This window comes from Oncorhynchus nerka, linkage group LG5 (assembly GCF_034236695.1).
Source record: "Oncorhynchus nerka isolate Pitt River linkage group LG5, Oner_Uvic_2.0, whole genome shotgun sequence".
NCBI lineage: Eukaryota > Metazoa > Chordata > Actinopteri > Salmoniformes > Salmonidae > Oncorhynchus > Oncorhynchus nerka.
In genome coordinates, this window is record NC_088400.1 from 46,310,642 (window position 1) to 46,329,733 (window position 19,092).

A 19,092-nucleotide genomic window follows, 5' to 3' on the forward strand; every position below is an offset into this window, starting at 1 on the left:
CTGAAGGGGAAACTCAATTACTCAGTAGCCTGGTTAGTCTCGCTGGATGCCCTCATGATTGATGTGATGTGGTGGCAGTAATGTTAAAATCATCCCAACAGATTAATTTGGGCCAGGGTCATTAAGCAGCCTATTATGGCCTGTGTCTTTCATTTCCAAGAGGTTAAGGTCAACGGAGAGTGAAACCTGAGTCATAAACCTTCCGTACAGAGTGGTCAGCCTTATGGGAGTTGCTGAGTGGAAAAAATTATATCAAGAAATTTCCATAAGATGTGATGTAAACACATGTTGGCAGATATAGTCTCTTCTAAAGAAAAACATGGGTTTGACATCACGTAGGTGTCACGCATGCATACTGTACGTACGACGCGAATACTCACCTAATTTTTCTCAACTAGAATACACGTCATTATTCTCAATTAGAGTACTTGTCATTATTCTTGACTACAATACATGCATCATAATTATTTGTAGACACACACTTCACATGTTCTATTCAAAAGCATGACTCAGTGGCCTCATTAAAAATGGGGAATATGTAAATATGTGCAGTACTAGCCTTTATTCTGATTGGATTTGTATAGAGTGAGTCTGCTTGTTCCAAAGAGCTTGCGGAAAAAAACATGACATAGTCTTTTCAATACACTGAATATAACTTATCCAGAGAGATTGTATAAGTATTAAACAACAACCCACTGGCACGTTGTGTTACACGTGCTTTCTGTGAATCACAAGGTGGGAAACATACAAAGGCTTTTGAGTTTGCTTTGTGCAGAGGTCCAGGTGTATTGGACTTTAGAGAAAGGATAGAGGTTACAGGTAAAGAAGAAGAGAAAAACAACTGTTGTGTTGTAAATTGAGGGTTGACGACAGATGTGTAGCAAACTAACTGAATTGTAAATGGGATCTTGAGATCAAAAAAAAAGAAAGCACTAAGAAAGACCTTAGCATGGGTGAGAAAGAGTGACATAAGTCCTGGGAAGAGGTCCCAGAAAGAGATGATCTTAATAAAGAGGGACACATGGCACTGAAGTAGAAGGTGAGAAAGCTGAGGTGTGACAGAGAGCAGGATACTCCCCCAGAGAAGCCAGCTAAAACAGCCCACCTCAGACCTGGACCACAACCTCAACACCACAATGGGACAGACAGAATCCACAGAATTGAACCCCTTCTGGGAGAATTGGAAAACTCTAGACAAAAAAACAACATGAAGAGTTATCTATCCAAAACGGAGATGTATAGATAAACCACGTCTGCCATTTGAGAGACCACGTATTCACCCTGCACACTCTAATTGACAAATTAACAAACCAAAACAAAGGCAAAGTCTTCTCATGCTTAGTTTTAATTTAAAAAAGCTTAATTTGGCATGTGGGTCTGCTACACAAATTGATGTAAACTGGTGTTGGGGGGAAAAACATACAACATTATAGAATCCATGTACACAAACAACAAGTGTGCGGTTAACGGCCTTCTATGCCATAAAAATGAACATAAAATTCTACATACCAATTTGGATCTGGCAAAAAAATACTTGAATCAGTTATAGAAACCATTGCCCTTTATGGTTGCGAGGTCTGGGGTCTGCTCACCAACAAAATGGGACAAACACCAAATTCTGCTAAAATGTCATCCTTGTACAACGTCAAACACCAAATAATGCATGCAGAAAAGAATTAGGTCGATACCCGGCTAATTATCCAAATCCAGACGAGTCGTTAAATTCTACAACCACCTAAAAGGAAGCGATTTCCAAACCTGCCATAACAAAGCAATCACCTAAAGAGAAAGGGACCTGGAGAAGAGCCCCCTAAGCAAGCTGGTCCTGGGGCTCTGTTCACAAACACAAACAGACCCCACAGACCCCCAGGACAGCAACACAATTAAACCCAACCAAGTCATGAGAAATCAAAAATATAATTACTTGACGCATTGGAAAGAATTTACAAAAAAACTGAGCAAATTAGAATGCTATTTGGCCCTAAACAGAGAGTACACAGTGGCAGAATACCTGACCACTATGACTGACCCAGACTTAAGGAAAGCTTTGACTATGTACAGACTCAGTGAGCATAGCCTTGCTATTGAGAAAGGCCACCGTAGGCAGACATGGCTCTCAAGAGAAGACAGGCTATATGCACACTGCCCACAACATGAGGTGGAAACTGAGCTGCACTTCCTAACCTCCTGCCAAATGTATGACCATATTAGAGACACATCTTTCCCTCAGATTACACAGACTCACAAAGAATTCGAAAACAAATCCAATTTTGATAAACTCCCATATCTATTGGGTGAAATACCACAGTGTGCAATCACAGCAGCAATATTTGTGACCTGTTGCCACAAGAAAAAGGCAACCAGTGAAGAACAAAAACCATTGCAAATACAACCTATATTTATGTTTATTTATTTTCCCTTTTGTATTTTAAGTATCTGCACATCATTACAACACTGTATATAGACATAATATGAGAGAGAGAGAGAATTTAGATTTTACAGGATGAAATAGAAGATTAGAAAGGGCCATGGGAAATAATGTACAGTGTATGTGTTTAAGTGCAAATCATTTGAGCTCTCATAAAATCTTTACTTTTATTGAAGCAGCTCTGCTCACCTCCCGGTAAGGTTGATAGTGTTTAAGTCAGGTAGAATGTCTGTGGAGGTAGTGATGCAACCAAATCTATTCTCCCAATTAAAAAAACGAATGAATGGACAATATTGGATGTGGGATCTGGACGATCTGGACAATATTATAATATATTGTATGCTGTACATGGATTCATAGAAGGAAAACCTTCCAATTATTCATAGCAATGCCACTTTTTACTTGATTAGATGTTTTTGGGGGGAAATACTGACCAAACGTATCCTTTCACAATAACAAGAATCCCACTCTGAGCTTTTTTCCCCCCTTCTCAACAATGTCATTAGCTTGCTGTCCTTCCCTCATCTTTCACATCGACCAGACTGACTCTTTCTCTTTGACTCTGCCATGCGGAAGACTGTTTACCAGACCAATTTTCCCTCCAGATGAAATAAGTCACTTATTACACCCAAACTCCCTGTTGGTGCAGCATGCTTGGTGGGAAACGAAATATGTTCTGGAATGAATACATTTAAGATACATTTTTTTATACTGTTTTTTTATACTGTTTCTTCACCCACTTTTTCCCCTGCTCCTCCATTAATTCAGTTCTACCTGTAACTGGGTTAGGTTAATAACCCATCTCGCGAAAATCCCATGTTTTTGTCCCAACTTTGTTCTCACGTTTATCTGAAAGAACACCCTCAACAATACCACATTGTGTAAGGTAATCTGACAATGTGATTCACAAGAATAGTCATTCAATGTAGTATATATTGTTTTACATTGCAGATTTTTTTCACATGATAAATGTGAAAGAATAGTAGAACAGAGAATGGATTGAGAGAACTCACAATGTCTTTGTCTTGACTAGGTTTAGATACTAGTGGGAATGCACGCAATGTTTTCCTGGCGTCTTGGCAGGTAAAACAAATATTGATCGGAATAGATGGGAGAAATTTTACATTATGGGGTATTGTGTTTAGGCCAGTAATCCATTTTAAATGCAGGCTGTGGAAAAAGTCAAAGGGTATGAATACTTTTTGAAGGCACTGTATACTCACTACTTGGTCAATTGATTTGATAGAATATTTAATATATGCAAACACATTCTATGAATTGATAGTACACCTCTCCGTTTTCTTTTATTCTGTAGTAATGTGTTCAAGCTAATCAAAACAGTTTTTTTATGATAAGCTAAACAATACAATGAAATGCCTACTCGCAATAAAGCTCTCCTCGCGAACAATAATATTAAGCTATTTGTATTTACATTAGGCTATAGCCTACAAGTACCTATACCACATAGTCGTATGGCTGTTAGGCTATAGGCCTACTGCAAATTGTTGTTTGTTCCTGAACTGGCCGAATGACAGCGCTATCCTTCCGCACCACAATTTGGATGAGCTTCTTTAACATTATTGTGCGATCCTGGCCGCTGCTCTTTCAGCACCACGAAGGGCTCTCCAATCGCTGAAAAGGACATCTCATCAAGATCTATTGCCTACTAGTCATACTCATCACTTATTATTATTATTATTATTATTACAAATAGAAGATCGTCACTTCTCACCATGGTGCTCGTTCAGTAAAGTTAGATCAAAGCGGAATGACTGTCTTGCAAGATAAAATCATGATTCATTAGCATTTGACATAACAGAACAAAATATATGTACCATAACGTAGACCTAAAACATTACTGTTAAACCAAAAACACCTTTTCATTTCTAATGAGATTTTAGGGTGGCAATTTCTTTGAGAATGTGTGTGGGCATAGACAGACGTTGCAATTGGAGGATGCTTTTCATGCAGGTTCTATAACGATACAGTAAGCTATTAAATTGGCTACATCTGTCAGTATAAACTTTGACTTTTCACCCCCAAAAAATTGTCATTTAATAAAACAACAATTTGGTGTGACTTTTTCAGGTAAGATACAATTATCTAATGATCTTAAGGTTCTGGAAACTGCGAGTCCTTGAACTATTACCTGATATTGATCTGAGGAAACAAACCATGTATACACAACCAATAGTTTTTATAACACAGTTGGTCTTAACAGAAAGAGAAGGGAGACCCTTCTGTACAGACCCTGTACTATACTTGATAGACTCAGTGATTTTGTTTCTTAATTATCCCTACACAATTCCGTCACCAGTCCTGGCTATCCCCCTTCCCACATCCATCTTTATTAAAAAATACATATATTTATTTTGTAACCTTGATTTAACTAGGCAAGTCTTATTTACAATGACGGACTACCCTGGCCAAACACTCCCCTAACCCGGACGACGTTGGGCCAATTGTGCGCGGCCCTATGGGACTCCCAATCACAGCCGGTCGTGATATAGCCTGGAGACGAACCAGGGTCTGTAATGACGCCTCTAGCACTGAGATGCAGTTCCTTAGACCTCTGTGCCACTCGGGAGACCCCATCTTTGTCCACAGCCATGTTGTTTTAGATACGAGGCATCGACTCATCAGGTATTTTGCAATAGCTTTACAACAGTGTAGCCCAATCCAACCCCCAGTATTGGGTAGTGGTATGTTCATGGGAGATGAGACTGTCGGTCTATCTCTGCCAGCAGCAGGTAGGGTCTTTGTGAAGGCATCAGTGTGCAGCATGTTACAAAGCCTCTCTTTTGGAGGTTCTACACTGGAATCCATTTAGAGGAAGCATGGCCGCTTGTGTTCAGCATGTATGTTAGTCGGGAGGGTTGGCAGCTATCCTCATTGAATAGCTCTCTGTGGGATAGACCTCCGTGTCAGTTCAGCTTTAGCTGATTGATGGAAGTCAAAGTGAGAGAATATATCTGGAGCCATTCCCATCCCCATAGAACTCTCTGAATACGGTGGCAGAGTTTTGGCTCCTCTTGACAGTATCACCCTTGGGAGATTGTAAATGACATGACCTCATTTGCTATTTAAATTATCGATCAAATCACTGTGATCCAGAAAGAACATTTCTAACTTGTGTTGTTGCAATTCATTTTTTATTTTTTTGCTGTATTTGACAGAGGTGCTGGAGCTATTTTGATGTCTGAGTTGGGCAGGGGTAAAGATAGGAAGACACGCAGTATCTAGTACAGGTAATCATTCTCACCTACTGGAGTCCACAGTGCTTTGACATACTACTCCTGATGTGTGCTGTGAGGAGGTGTGATACCTGGGGATCCCATGGCCATGACCCCCTTCCTCCTGTCAGAAGAGATCATCTGGGCTTTAGCTTAATTGCACCTACAATTCCCCCCAACTGAAGGCTCGCAGTTCAAGGCTTTGATTTGTGTTATGCAGTTATCAATATCAGTGGCTAGATCAGGGGTGGGCAAATCTTTTTGCTTGAAGGCCACGTCAGGATTTCAAAATTCAATGGAGCGCCACAGAGATTTGAGGGAACAATTTCTTCATTAAAATCAATTTACGGGCCAGAAAAAGGGCAGTTTTTAAAAAAACGTTTACGTCCATTATAATTTCGACTTTCTATCTAGTTTTATATATATATATAAACTCGTTTTTCAACCACTCCACAAATATCTTGTTCACAAACTATAGTTTTTCCAAGTCGGTTAGGACATCTACTTTGTGCATGTAGGTTTTCCTGTGTCAGGATTGGCAAATATTTTGTGGTCACTTTTTAACAGAGTAATATGACTACCGTTTCAGGACTATAATAATGACATTCTTCTGTTGTGCGTTTTCTCTCCAGGGAGGACTGAGGAACAGCAAGCATGAGTGTACATTGTCGTCACAGGAGTATGTCCACGAGCTGCGTTCCGGCATCACTGAGGACAAGCTGCTCATCTGCCTGGAGTCCCTTCGCGTCTCTCTCACCAGTAACCCTGTCAGGTAAGTGTCCTTACTCTCTTGCTTACTTAATCCTCTTGATTCTTTGGTGGAACATAAGGTTTCCGCAGTGCAAAGTGCCCCCAAATAAACCTCCATTCTAGCCAACCTGTTCTTGATGTTCACTAAATTCTCAGTTTGGTTCTCCCCAAAAAACGAATTTGCGTTTTTTCGACTAATTGTGATTGGTCAAAAAAAATCAGATCTTTACCCATCAGATATTTTTCAATGCTGATCTGATAGTGGAAAAACGATCAGAATTGGGTTCTCTGTGTGAATGCAGCCTAAGAAATCAGACCAAATTGGCATCTGCTGGATTCCTTCCATCGCATATAGGATGTATGTCTGGAGATCTTTTAGGCCCACACGGAATAATGGGCTTGGTTAAACAAGCATAGCCCGTAGCATAGCCCATTAAAACGAGCATAGCCAATGGTGTAGCCCACTAAACGAGCGGAAGCCCATAGTCTGCCATTCCATCACCACTCTATCCATTAGGCTCTTATAGGAAGTCCACTTTTCCACATCAGCCAAGCCAGCCATTCTCTGTATCTGAGACCTTAAATTGCAAGGCGGCCCTCACCCTAAGATCAACCAGTTTGATTTTAATATCCCTCTCTCCCATCACCAAGAGTGGGTTTAGCTGCCCACACCCCCCTATTTTTTTAAATCTGTTTTGATCATAGTAATGCACTACTTTAAAATAATTCCCCGTTTGTCTCAGTCCTTTTCCCGTTTCTAGCAAGCTTTGATTGGCCCTTCACTCAACCATAATTAGGCCATGGCGACTGCATTTGGGGAGCCTTTTTCCAACCACAAAGTTCTCATCTTCCGTTCTTGTAGATCTTCAAATGTAATTTGGTCCCAACAGCACAGAGGAATCCTCAATGATAGCAGAACACTCTCAATTATTCACCGAGCCCCACTGTTGGAGAGATTGCTTAATGTGAATCAATGAACAGTGCATATAAAGTGGTCATCAGATGAGTGGCAGCTCTTCTTTTATGTCTGACTCCCAGTTCTTGGCGATGACCCGGCAGTGGCCCAGCGGGCCATTTATTTGATCCAGTAGATACAGCGGAGGCGTTATCTTAGCATCCTAATAGCTTGAAAAACGAATAGGCTTTGGTGTGGTCTCACTAGAAAGATCATGCTAACTCACAGAACAACACGATGTGCTCTGCACTCCAAAGCAATTAATAGATTTTTACCCCCAAAAATCCCGCCCATCTCGCTCTCTCACTGTGGCTGATTAATTGTGTTGCTAGAAACCAGGGGCCTCATTTATCAATAATGCATTGAAACTATTCTAAAATACTACTTATAAACAGAATTTAGAATGTTTGTACGCATAGAAAAGTGTTATTTATCAAAAACAACTAAAACAAATGTCATATGCACACCTGTAGGAGATAACATTGCTAAATACCAATTGAAATAAAAATAGCCAAGGTCCTTGGCTATTTGTATTTCAAAACGCCTCTAATTAACAATATATTGTCAAAATCATCCCTTTAAAGTCTTTGGGGAATATACAACGCCGTACCTTGACATACAATGGCACAACCAAACATAGCTAAACTTTTCTGAGACGGAAATAGAGGCGCTAGTGTCAGAGATTGAGTACAACCGAAATGTTTCATTTGGCTCACTCAGTTCTGGCTTGACCAGTGAAAATCAAAACATTCAGCAGCATATTTTGCGCATCACATTACCTGTCACCTGCACATTAAGAGTGGAAGCCTTTTCTGTTCACATAGTTGTACTAGTTTTTAGATGGTGCTTTTATGGCCATGTGCGTGCTGTCTATTGCTCCGTTTGTATTTGGGAACTCATTGATGGCATCATGGCAAAGAAAGGTTGACTTCAACGTGTTGTGCGATGGTGTACAGAAATTGTTCGTTTTGCTGATGATTGCATCCAAAACATTGGCTCATCTGGGGATGTGAGTGGCTAATCGGCAAACTCCTGTTGCCAAAAACCCAAGGGTGGATAGCACTTGGATGCGCACTGGAATGGCATCTGTTTGCCTTTCTAAAGTCTTAAACGATATCTGATGAGCCAATCTGTACTTTCTGCAAAAAAAGTCCCACTTTCACACGTGCCTCTAATTTTGACAAATTACTGTACTTTATATGGATTATTATTGTAACAAATGTACTGATGTGGTCAGATAATATGATATAGCCTGTCAACGTATGAATTCACAATGGAAATGCAATAAAATTAAAATTTTCCCCGTTCTACGCCTGAGAAGCAGTTCTCTTATTCCACCACTTGGCACTGATGGGTACGCATGATCATGGCTGTGAATTTACACACACTCTCTCAAGCAAATGTTCATATCGATAAATCTCACACTTTGCGTGGAAATGATCCCACACATGGTTGGTTTACGCACAGATGTGTCCATACGCTTGATTGATAAATGAGGCCGCTGAAACAGAAAAAACGAAAATGTTGCTTTTCTGCTTCTTTGAACAAAACACCAAGGAAGGATATACACAGCCTCAAGGTAACCTCCCAAGTTCTTGCCTTCATTAAGCTAAAGACACGCTTTTATTGTTCGGCTTTACCTGATCACACAATAACTGTTCCCAGACCTGCCTTTGTGCTGTTTACCCACCAACTTCGCTAGCTACGTCTACCTGCCCATTAATCATGGGAAATGAGCGTAAATCACTTTTGCTTGAAAAGCCCACGTAACGCTCCCTGTGTGCCTTGCCGAACTGTAAAGTTCTGCACCGCTAGCTATGAAAATCACATCACTCCTCACACGGCGACAGGCCAGTTGGTGCCAAGGGGACCAAGGGAGGCCAAATCCGCCCTCTGGGTGTTTTCAAACCACTGAACTTGTGATCACTGAGCGAGGGAGCGGCGCTCTGCGGCAGCAATCATGGGTGCCCAAGGAAGGCTAGGTCTAGCCAGGCACCCTGGGGTGAGACGGGGAAGAGCTGGGAGAAACACAGGTCTAGGCACCCTGGGGTGAGACAGGGAAGAGCTGGGGGAAACACAGTACTGTTGGAAGCCTGCTCTTGCTACTCTGCTCCTCTTCACAACTTTCAGTGTTACACTAAGGGAATTGAGGGTGGGAGGAGATGTTCTTGGAGCATAGCTAAGGTTACTCACAATTAATATGAATGCACTTAATTGTCACGGATCACAACACACAGGAAATGCAAACTTGCCGACCTGTGTTCTGATTGCATGTTAATGTAACCTTTTCTCTGCAATAGTCTGTGTGTTGGGAACAGCCATGCAAAACACAGCTGCTTAATTCACTTTATTTTTTAATTACCACCTGTGGACTACATAAGGACAAGCTTTACTGCAAGTGCTCTTTCATGGTTAGTTTAATAATTAATTTCACTTAAACAAAAGTAGATGCCTATAATCTTTGAAGAAATATCCTACGTCAAAAGGACTTCCTGGCCAGAGTAAAATGACACAAATAGTTGACAGCCACAAAGTTATCACCCTGCAGTACTACACTGTCAAAGACTTGTGTGGCTGCTCTAAGGGGTTGTCTAAGTGACCTGAGCAGCAACTCTGGCTCCTCCTTTGGCACTACCTTGGTATAAGGAGGAACTTTGCATTCAGAGAAAATGCAAATCATCCTGTAGTTTTGCCAAGGGCCACAGTTCTCCTTCTCTCATTGACCATAGAAGACAAACTGTATGCCTATGTTTGAGCATCAAATATGTTCCTATACATTTTATTTAAAATCCCTTTAGCGTTGTTTTAGTAAGGATATATTCTGTATCTATCAGATTGTAATTCCGTGGTAGCGGTATTCTATAGTTATTAAGGTACTGCTATACAAATACCTGATATCTACTTTTGGCAATGTAGTTTGGGGTGAAAAATGAACACAGGGCAGTATGGTGTTTTATCTGTATACCTATTTTTGATAAACTGTAGAATTACATGCAGCTCAACTCTCTCCACCCTTGCTGATCACTCAGCGCAGCGTAACCTACAGGTAGGTAACTGCCAAAATAATGGGAACACTTGAGTAAATGAGAATACAAAGTATATTGAAAGCAGGTGCTTCCACACAAGTGTGGTTCCTGAGTTATTTAAACAATTAACATTCAATCCTGTTGGCCATTATTTTGGCTATCATGGCTATGCTCCATTGGTGTACAATGCACCCATACACAGGGCACGCGTGGTCACGGAATGGTTTGATGAGCATGAAAACGATGTAAACCATAAGCCATGACCGTCTCAGTCACCAGATCTCAACCCAATTGGAAGATTTTTTGTGTGTTTTCCACCACCTTCAACAAGACACCAAATTATGGCATTTCCTGTGGTGGAATATTGTTGCATACCTACAAGTTCCAGACACTTGTAGAATATATCCCAAGGTGTATTGAAACTGTTCTGGCACGTGGTGGCCAAATGCCCTATTAAGACACTTTATTTAGGTGTTTTTCTTAATTTTGGAAGTTACCTGTATTTTCAGAGACCATGTGAGAAATATATATTGTGGCATGCGATAACACAGGGAGAAAGGTCAATACAGCACACCTATTTGACCAATACAAAATTCCCCCTAACCACCACGTTTCCATAAGCAGTTATAGACCATCAACGCTAAACTCGGCTATACAAAACTACTTTGAATGCTTTGTTTTCTTTCGTCTGTGTGTTTTAAGAATGCTTGCTATACCTTTCAATCAAGAAACGAAAGACCAAGACCAAGTGGGAATTCATTAAAACAGTGCTGTTTGTGGATCGCCAGGCACCTCCCTCCCCCATTACCTCTCCTTAACTCAGCAGAAAAAGTGAAAGCTTCTAGTTCTGTAGTAGTGTTAGTCTTTTTCTCTGAGAGACTTGTGTTGCTCTGTAATGCGCCACAGCCAGTTAATGTCCTCCCGGTGGCCTGTGTTTGTGTAATAGTTTAATTGGCTGGGCTGTGCACCTGTTTGCCGGCCCAGGTGGCTGCAGGGCTGGTGCTGCAGTTCCTTCATCCCCCCTCGTCTCCCAGTCAGTCCAAAACAGATGTGTGGCAAGCAGCCCTCCAACATTCCCTCACAGATGGCATCGCCCGAAGCACCCGCAAGCCCCATCCGTCTCTATGCTTCCAGTTTCCTCAAGCTGCCATTTTCTCTCCCCCCACTCCCCTCTTTTGTAAAACAATTACTCCTTGACCAATTATTCATCTCACACTTCTTTCTAAGCCCTTTTTAATTCTTTCATTTGGATATTCACTTCTTAATTTAGACCTGTCACGAAGCCGGCTCTCACCACTTTCCAACGAGTGGTAATTCATTAACTTCTAATCCACTGACTTGATGCGAGATGCCAACTCACAGATAATCAAAGCCTCTTATTTTCTCAGTTATGTATAGGGAGTTAAAGTGTGGTGGTGTCGTATTGTTATTTTTTTATGGTGTTACAGTGTGAGAGAAGTGCAACAGGGCTGGCAGCAGAAGTGCAGGAATTGAATATCACAAAAGCAAATAAGTATTTCTAAACTTCTTTTCACACCCACTCATGCACAAACTCGACAAGCTTTTGTCATGTACATTTATATTTTTCAGGCTCCGCTTCCCACTACTAAGTTCACTTCTTAGTGGGGATCATTTTCCTCTCAAACAACATTGTAACGCGATTCGTCCTCCTCTGACGAGGAGTATAAAAGATCGGACCAATGTGCAGCGTGGTAAGTGTTCGTAATTTTTAATGAAAAGTCACTGAACACGAAAATACAAAATAACAAAGTGAAAGACAGAAACGAAAAACAAAACAGTTCTGTACGGAGGAAACACAGACACAGAAAACAATCACCCACCACTCAAGTGGGAAAAACAGGCTGCCTAAGTATGGTTCTCAACCAGCGACAACGATTGACAGCTGCCTCTGATTGAGAACCATACCAGGCCAAACACATAGAAAACCAAAACTAGAACAACACAGAATGCCCACCCCAACTCACGCCTTGACCAACCTAAAATAGAAACTAAAACAAGGAACTAAAGTCAGGACGTGACAAACATGGTTGGAGCTCTCCCCCTCTGAGCTACTACCTCTACCTGTCCCGATACTCCACCAATAACTTAAAAGAGGGAGTAAGAGCGTTCTTAGGTCCTACACAGGGAACACACTGCTTCACACTTTCAAGGGCCCAGCTTTGGAGTTCCTTGTGCTAAGCCTTTAGTATTAGTCTGACTCCCTTCAAATCCCAGCAGTGAGTTCCATATAAAATGTGCTCGACTCTCAGATCCTCCAGACAGATTCAGACCAAAATTGAACTTGGCACCAACTTTTCATTATGTGGTAAAATCTTCATAGCATAACTGTGACAATTTCTCTGTGGCAATTTGTGGGCCTTTGTGTGCAGGCATCTGTGAATTGCTGCTGACGCTAGGAGTTTTCTCCTTCTCTGGGTCAGGGCTGGAGAGTCAAGATGGAGCATTGTACTGTAGTGATCTCACAGCTACTGCCAGGGTGTCTGTGTCTCTCGGTCTCACCAGCTTTACCCTGGCTTAATGCCTGTAGCCATGCACTACAGAAGGTAACGCATAGCGCTGGTAATGGGCTTAATAGTAGCTTTGAAGTGGGGATGCTTCTTTACACAAGGCAGTTCATCAGCCTTGATTGACCGAAGATAACAAAATGATTGACTGAGAAACAATTAAACACCCACCAAGTGACTGAATGTGAAAGATGGTTTTCAGAAAAGTTACACTTTTGAAACGTACATGACCTCCATTACACTTTGTCATGTCTGTAGTTTGTTTGTTAGAGAAGCTTTGGTGTAAATGTCTTTGGAATAACAGCTTTGTCGAAGGTCTTTGCTGAATCCCAAAAGCTGGCTTCCAAAAACCATAGGAGGTTTCTTGACGTTTGGGGGAAAAAGGGCATGTCTAAAATGACAAATATACTCCATTTTCGAAAACAGCAGCTATATTCCCGATAGTCAGTCATATTGACCAACCTTAAATAAAAATAGGCCTTAGTTATTGTATTTTACTGAATAACCAACTGAGAGTGAGCCATTTTAGTGACATGTCACCAAAGCTGACATAGTAGTTATTTGTAATTTACAATGACAAATTACTTACCACCCTGCATACCACTGCTGGCTTGCTTCTGAAGCTAAGCAAGGTTGGTCCTGGTCAGTTCCTGGATGGGAGACCATGCTGCTGGAAGTGGTGTTGGAGGGCCAGTAGGAGGCACTCTTTCCTCTGGTCTAAAAAAATATCTCACTGCCCTGTGTAGGGTGCCGTCTTTCGGATGGGGCGTTAAACGGGTGTCCTGACTCTCTGAGGTCATTGAAGATCCCATGGCACTTATCGTAAGAGTAGGGGTGTTAACCCTGGTGTCCTGGCTAAATTCCCAATCTGGCCCTCAAACCATCACGGTCACCTAATAATCCCCAGTTTACAATTGGCTCATTCATCCCCCTCCTCTCCCCTGTAACTATTCCCCAGGTTGTTGCTGCAAATGAGAATGTGTTCTCAGTCAATTTACCTGGTAAAATAACAGAAAAATAAATGTAAATCCACTAAAACATGATCTACCACAATGTTCAGTGGATGATGGCTTATTACAGCCAGGTTGACAGTCAGTGAAGAGCTCTTAGTCTTTTGGATGTAAAGAGAGTGTCTCCTCAAGCTGAGAGCTGAAGCCTGGTTATGGGAAGTGTATTCATGTAATAAAGAGTCAACACTGTGTTGACAGATGTTTCTGGAGTGAGTTTGGGAAGACACGTAGGGGCCAGCCCAGTCTGCCAGAGATGCTTTATTACAGCGAGGGGAGAGAATGTGTTTTCTACAGCTAAATCAAGTTCGACGCCGGTCCAAGAAAGTTGATATATGGCTTTATAAAACACGATGTCTTCAAAGGGGTTCAAAAGTATATTGTGCTTTCTCATATTTCAGTGGCATATTTGTCAGGAAATACGTTCCCAAAGCCTTAAATCTTATGGCCAAATCTGTTGTAACCAAGACAGAAAGCCATAATATTCATGTCGGCTAGCTTTAGAATGTCCGTGTTCTTGGAGTTCTATGATGGAGTTTTTGAAAAGCTCTCCTACAAGCACAGAGAGGGCAAGATAGTCACAGCACTGCCTTTTTGGGTCAAGCTGCCCTTCCCTTCCCAGCTCCGCTCTGGGACGTAATGGAAACTTGCCTTTTGATTCCAGGAAGTAAGAAATAAAGTTATCAAAACTTCACCTCTCGGTCCGTGAAATAAATTGTTTTACCATGGTGATGGAGTGAAAAAGGGTTTGAAGAACTCAGCCAGGGTCGTCTATGCTGTGGGACTTGACTCTCCAGACTCCAAATGTTATTATAAACTGTCCTGCACCCCCCTAGGCTACAGACAAGCCCATTTTTTGCACTGGCACTTGTTAAGGAGAAATAGGTTTTGGAAATGAGAAAATAATCTTTGCATGGGCCCAAGAGGCATGGATTTTGATATTGCAATGTGTTGTTTTTGTAGTTAACCCAATTTATTTATTTGACTCTCCCCATTTGTTTTCTGTTCCCATTCTAATAATTTCCAGCAATAAATTGTCTAAACTGATTTTAAAATTTGTTTTTTTTTACCAGATTATCATGGACAGTAGAGCACACAAAAAGTTGTGACAGACAGGCCTGCTTTAAACTTTACAATTGATAATGAACCATGCTTAATTAAGAGGCAATCTTTCACGTTAACATTTCTTGTACATTCCACTATAATTTCTACACACTCAGAAAAGAGTGGGTTAGCTAGATTAAAACTATCACGTCGCTGACTTCATTGCAGCCTTTTTTCCCAGAGGCAGTAAAGGAGCCAAAGATCCAAATGTCCTCAGTGACTGAGCACATTTTAAGAGAGATGCCCATTTATTTTTATGACACCATATGTTAACCTCAGCGGTAGCCATATCTACAGGAGCCCTGGAGCGAGGCATACATAATGCACGTATCTGATTTGAATTCCATATTGATTTAGTTAGAAATGGGATTACGGCACAGGTACAGGGGGATAATTGTCATGCTATTGCTCTACATCCACTACCCCATGGCCATTGCAATTTCTACAACTTCCGTTTCCTTGTTTATCGTTTTGTCAATGCAGAGCTTCTATTTCTATAGTAAATATATAATTTTTGTGGACGTTGTCATGTTGCCCAGGCATGTGGTTCTCTGTGGAATGACAGTTCACAGTGGTCTGCTGTCAGAAACTACTCTGTCTTTTAGGGGCAGTGGAAAAGTATATAGATAGAAATATTTTGAGTTAACTTTCAGGATTCCCTCAAGAACTCCTGTTGTGTGGTGGAATCCACAAAGAGCAAAAAAGAAAGGGAAATAACCATAAAGCAAGAATACAACTAAACACTTTATTACAATATACAGTGGGGCAAAAAATTATTTAGTCAGCCACCAATTGTGCAAGTTCTCCCACTTAAAAAGATGAGAGAGGCCTGTAATTTTCATCATCGGTGCACTTCAACTATGACAGACAAAATGAGGGAAAAAAAATCCAGAAAATCACATTATAGGATTTTTAATGAATTTATTTGCAAATTATTGTGGAAAATAAGTATTTGGTCACCTACAAACAAGCAAGATTTCTGGCTCTCACAGACCTGTAACTTCTTCTTTAAGAGTCTCCTCTGTCCTCCACTCGTTACCTGTATCAATGGCACCTGTTTGAACTTGTTATCAGTATAAAAGACACCTGTCCACAACCTCAAACAGTCACACTCCAAACTCCACTATGACCAAGACCAAAGAGCTGTCAAAGGACACCAGAAACAAAATTGTAGACCTGCACCAGGCTGGGAAGACTGAATCTGCAATAGGTAAGCAGCTTGGTTTGAAGAAATCAACTGTGGGAGCAATTATTAGGAAATGGAAGACATACAACACCACTGATAATCTCCCTCGATCTGGGGCTCCACGCAAGATCTCACCCTGTGGGGTCAAAATGATAACAAGAACGGTGAGCAAAAATCCCAGAATCACACGGGGGACCTAGTGAATGACCTGCAGAGAGCTGGGACCAAAGTAACAAAGCCTACCATCAGTAACACACTACGCCGCCAGGGACTCAAATCCTGCAGTGCCAGACGTGTCCCACTGCTTAAGCCAGTACAGGCCCGTCTGAAGTTTGCTAGAGAGCATTTGGATGATCCAGAAGAAGATTGGGTGAATGTCATATGGTCAGATGAAACCAAAATATAAATTTTTGGTAAAAACTCAACTCGTCGTGTTTGGAGGACAAAGAATGCTGAGTTGCATCCAAAGAAAACCATACCTACTGTGAAGCATGGGGGTGGAAACATCATGCTTTGGGGCTGTTTTTCTGCAAAGGGACCAGGACGACTGATCCGTGTAAAGGAAAGAATGAATGGGGCCGTGTATCGTGTGATTTTGAGTGAAAACCTCCTTCCATCAGCAAGTGCATTGAAGATGAAACATGGCTGTGTCTTTCAGCATGACTGATCCCAAACACACCGCCTGGGCAACGAAGGAGTGGCTTCGTAAGAAGCATTTCAAGGTCTTGGAGTGGCCTCGCCAGTCTCCAGATCTCAACTCCATAGAAAATCTTTGGAGGGAGTTGAAAGTCCATGTTGTCCAGCAACAGCCCCAAAACATCACTGCCCTAGAGGAGATCTGCATGGAGGAATGGGCCAAAATACCAGCAACAGTGTGTGAAAACCTTGTGAAGACTTACGTTTGACCTCTGGCATTGCCAACAAAGGGTATATAACAAAGTATTGAGATAAACTTTTGTTATTGACCAAATACTTATTTTCCACCATAATTTGCAAATAAATTCATAAAAAATGCTACAATGTGATTTTCTGGATTTTTTTCTCTCTCATTTTGTCTGTCATAGTTGAAGTGTACCTATGATGAAAATTACAGTCCTCGCTCATCTTTTTAAGTGGGAGAACTTGCACAATTGGTGGCTGACTAAATACTTTTTTGCCCCACTGTATATAGCAGCTCTTTGCAAAGATATTCTATCATTATGATGAGGGAGGTGGCACTATGATTCCTTTCCAGGCTGTCAAGATAAAAAGAGAGCAACCCACTAGGGGGTGAGGGATCTGGAGTTGTGTAGGTCCTATACTGCTCACCACATCAAACCGCGGCATTCATCCTCAGATCTTCCACACAGGTATAGCTATATACAAGCCCCATTTCAATTAATGGGCCTGATCAATCACAAATGCTTTAGTAACTCCACAGTAGTTTTTCCCTCCATTTCCCTCTATCATCTGCGCAGGAGGAGCCTTGTGCTGTTTAGGAGATAATTGCACATTTCAGGAGTGTTTTGCGCTCCGCGGGGGGTCATTTAGAAGTGTCTGGGGAAGTGCGCAGAGCTTTCTCCCTGTCCCCAGTCACTAAGTTGATTTCATCATGATGTTGCTTCTTCACTTTCCCTTGACACATGTTGCTGCCTTCAGCGCTTTCTTTGTCTGCACTCAACCACCCACCTTCACCTCCATCTCCACCCTCCTTCCCTTAACTCCACATTCCTGGAACATTAATTTATGTTGTGGGTTTTGATGTGCAGTCATTTTGAGACCACCATCTTTTTATGGGGGGGGTATCCTGCTGAGACTCAAATGCCAGTAGAGGCGTCGGGCACTTCCGATGCCAGGCAATCATATTCGCAGGGTGCTGACACCGGGAATATTGTCCCTCGGAGTACGCCGCTGGGCTTTCACCCTGTCCGACTCTCTGAAATCCAATATCTCTGTTGCCTCCCTCTCTTGCTAGCCAGGAAGGTTAATGTGTCTTTGTAGTCAATCACATGACCACTCCACCGATGCCTGGTGCTGTCCACTCTCCCCGGTGTGAAATTAGCCATACGTTTGCAGTGTTTTCTACATGGTTTCGACACTGGTTTCTACAGGGTACGAGCGCTCCCATTGTCACTGTGTTCAAAGCAAAGATAATTACTTATATTCTCTGCTCTCACCCCCCCTCCCCCGTACCTACAGTACCAGTCAAAAGTTTGGAAAAAAGTTTGGACACACCTACTCATTCCAGGTTTTTTCTGTATTTGTACTATTTTCTGCATTGTAGAATAATAGTGAAGACCCAGAGTTACCTCTGCTGCAGAAGATACGTTCATTACAGTTCATTTATTCACAGAGTTCAATATCAACTTTTCAGAAGAGACTGCGTGAATCAGGCCTTCATGGTCGAATTGCTGCAAAGAAGCCACTACTAAAGGACAACAACAATAAGAAGAAGAGACTTGCTTGGGCCAAGAAACAGGAGCAATGGACATTAGACCGTGGAAATCTGACCTTTGGTCTGATGAGTCCAAATATATTTTTTTCCAACCACCGTGTCTTTGTGAGACACAAAGTAGGTGAACGGATGATCTCCGCATGTGTGGTTCCCAGCGTGATGCATGGAGGAAGAGGTGTGATGGTATGGGGGTATTTTGCTGGTGACACGGTCTGTGATTTATTTAGAATTCAAGGCACACTTAACCAGTATGGCTATCACAGCATTCTGCAGCAATACACCATCCCATCTGGTTTGCGCTTAGTGGGACTATCATTTGTTTTTCAACAGGACAATGACCCAAAACACACCTCCAGGCTGTGTAAGGGCTATTTGACCAAGAAGGAGAGTGATGGAGTGCTGCATCTGATGACCTGGCCTCCACAATCACCTGACCTCAACCCA

At 41.8% G+C, this 19,092-nt stretch overlaps 1 protein-coding gene across 1 annotated transcript in view; it reads left to right on the forward strand.

Annotated features, from left to right (window-relative positions):
- The window catches only part of LOC115129597 (protein diaphanous homolog 2-like), a 606,019-nt gene that overhangs the window by 147,499 nt on the left and 439,428 nt on the right, over positions 1–19,092 (forward strand). Inside the window, 1 exon segment of the mRNA XM_065018694.1 lies at positions 6,294–6,433. Coding sequence (XP_064874766.1) covers positions 6,294–6,433 — 140 coding nt within the window.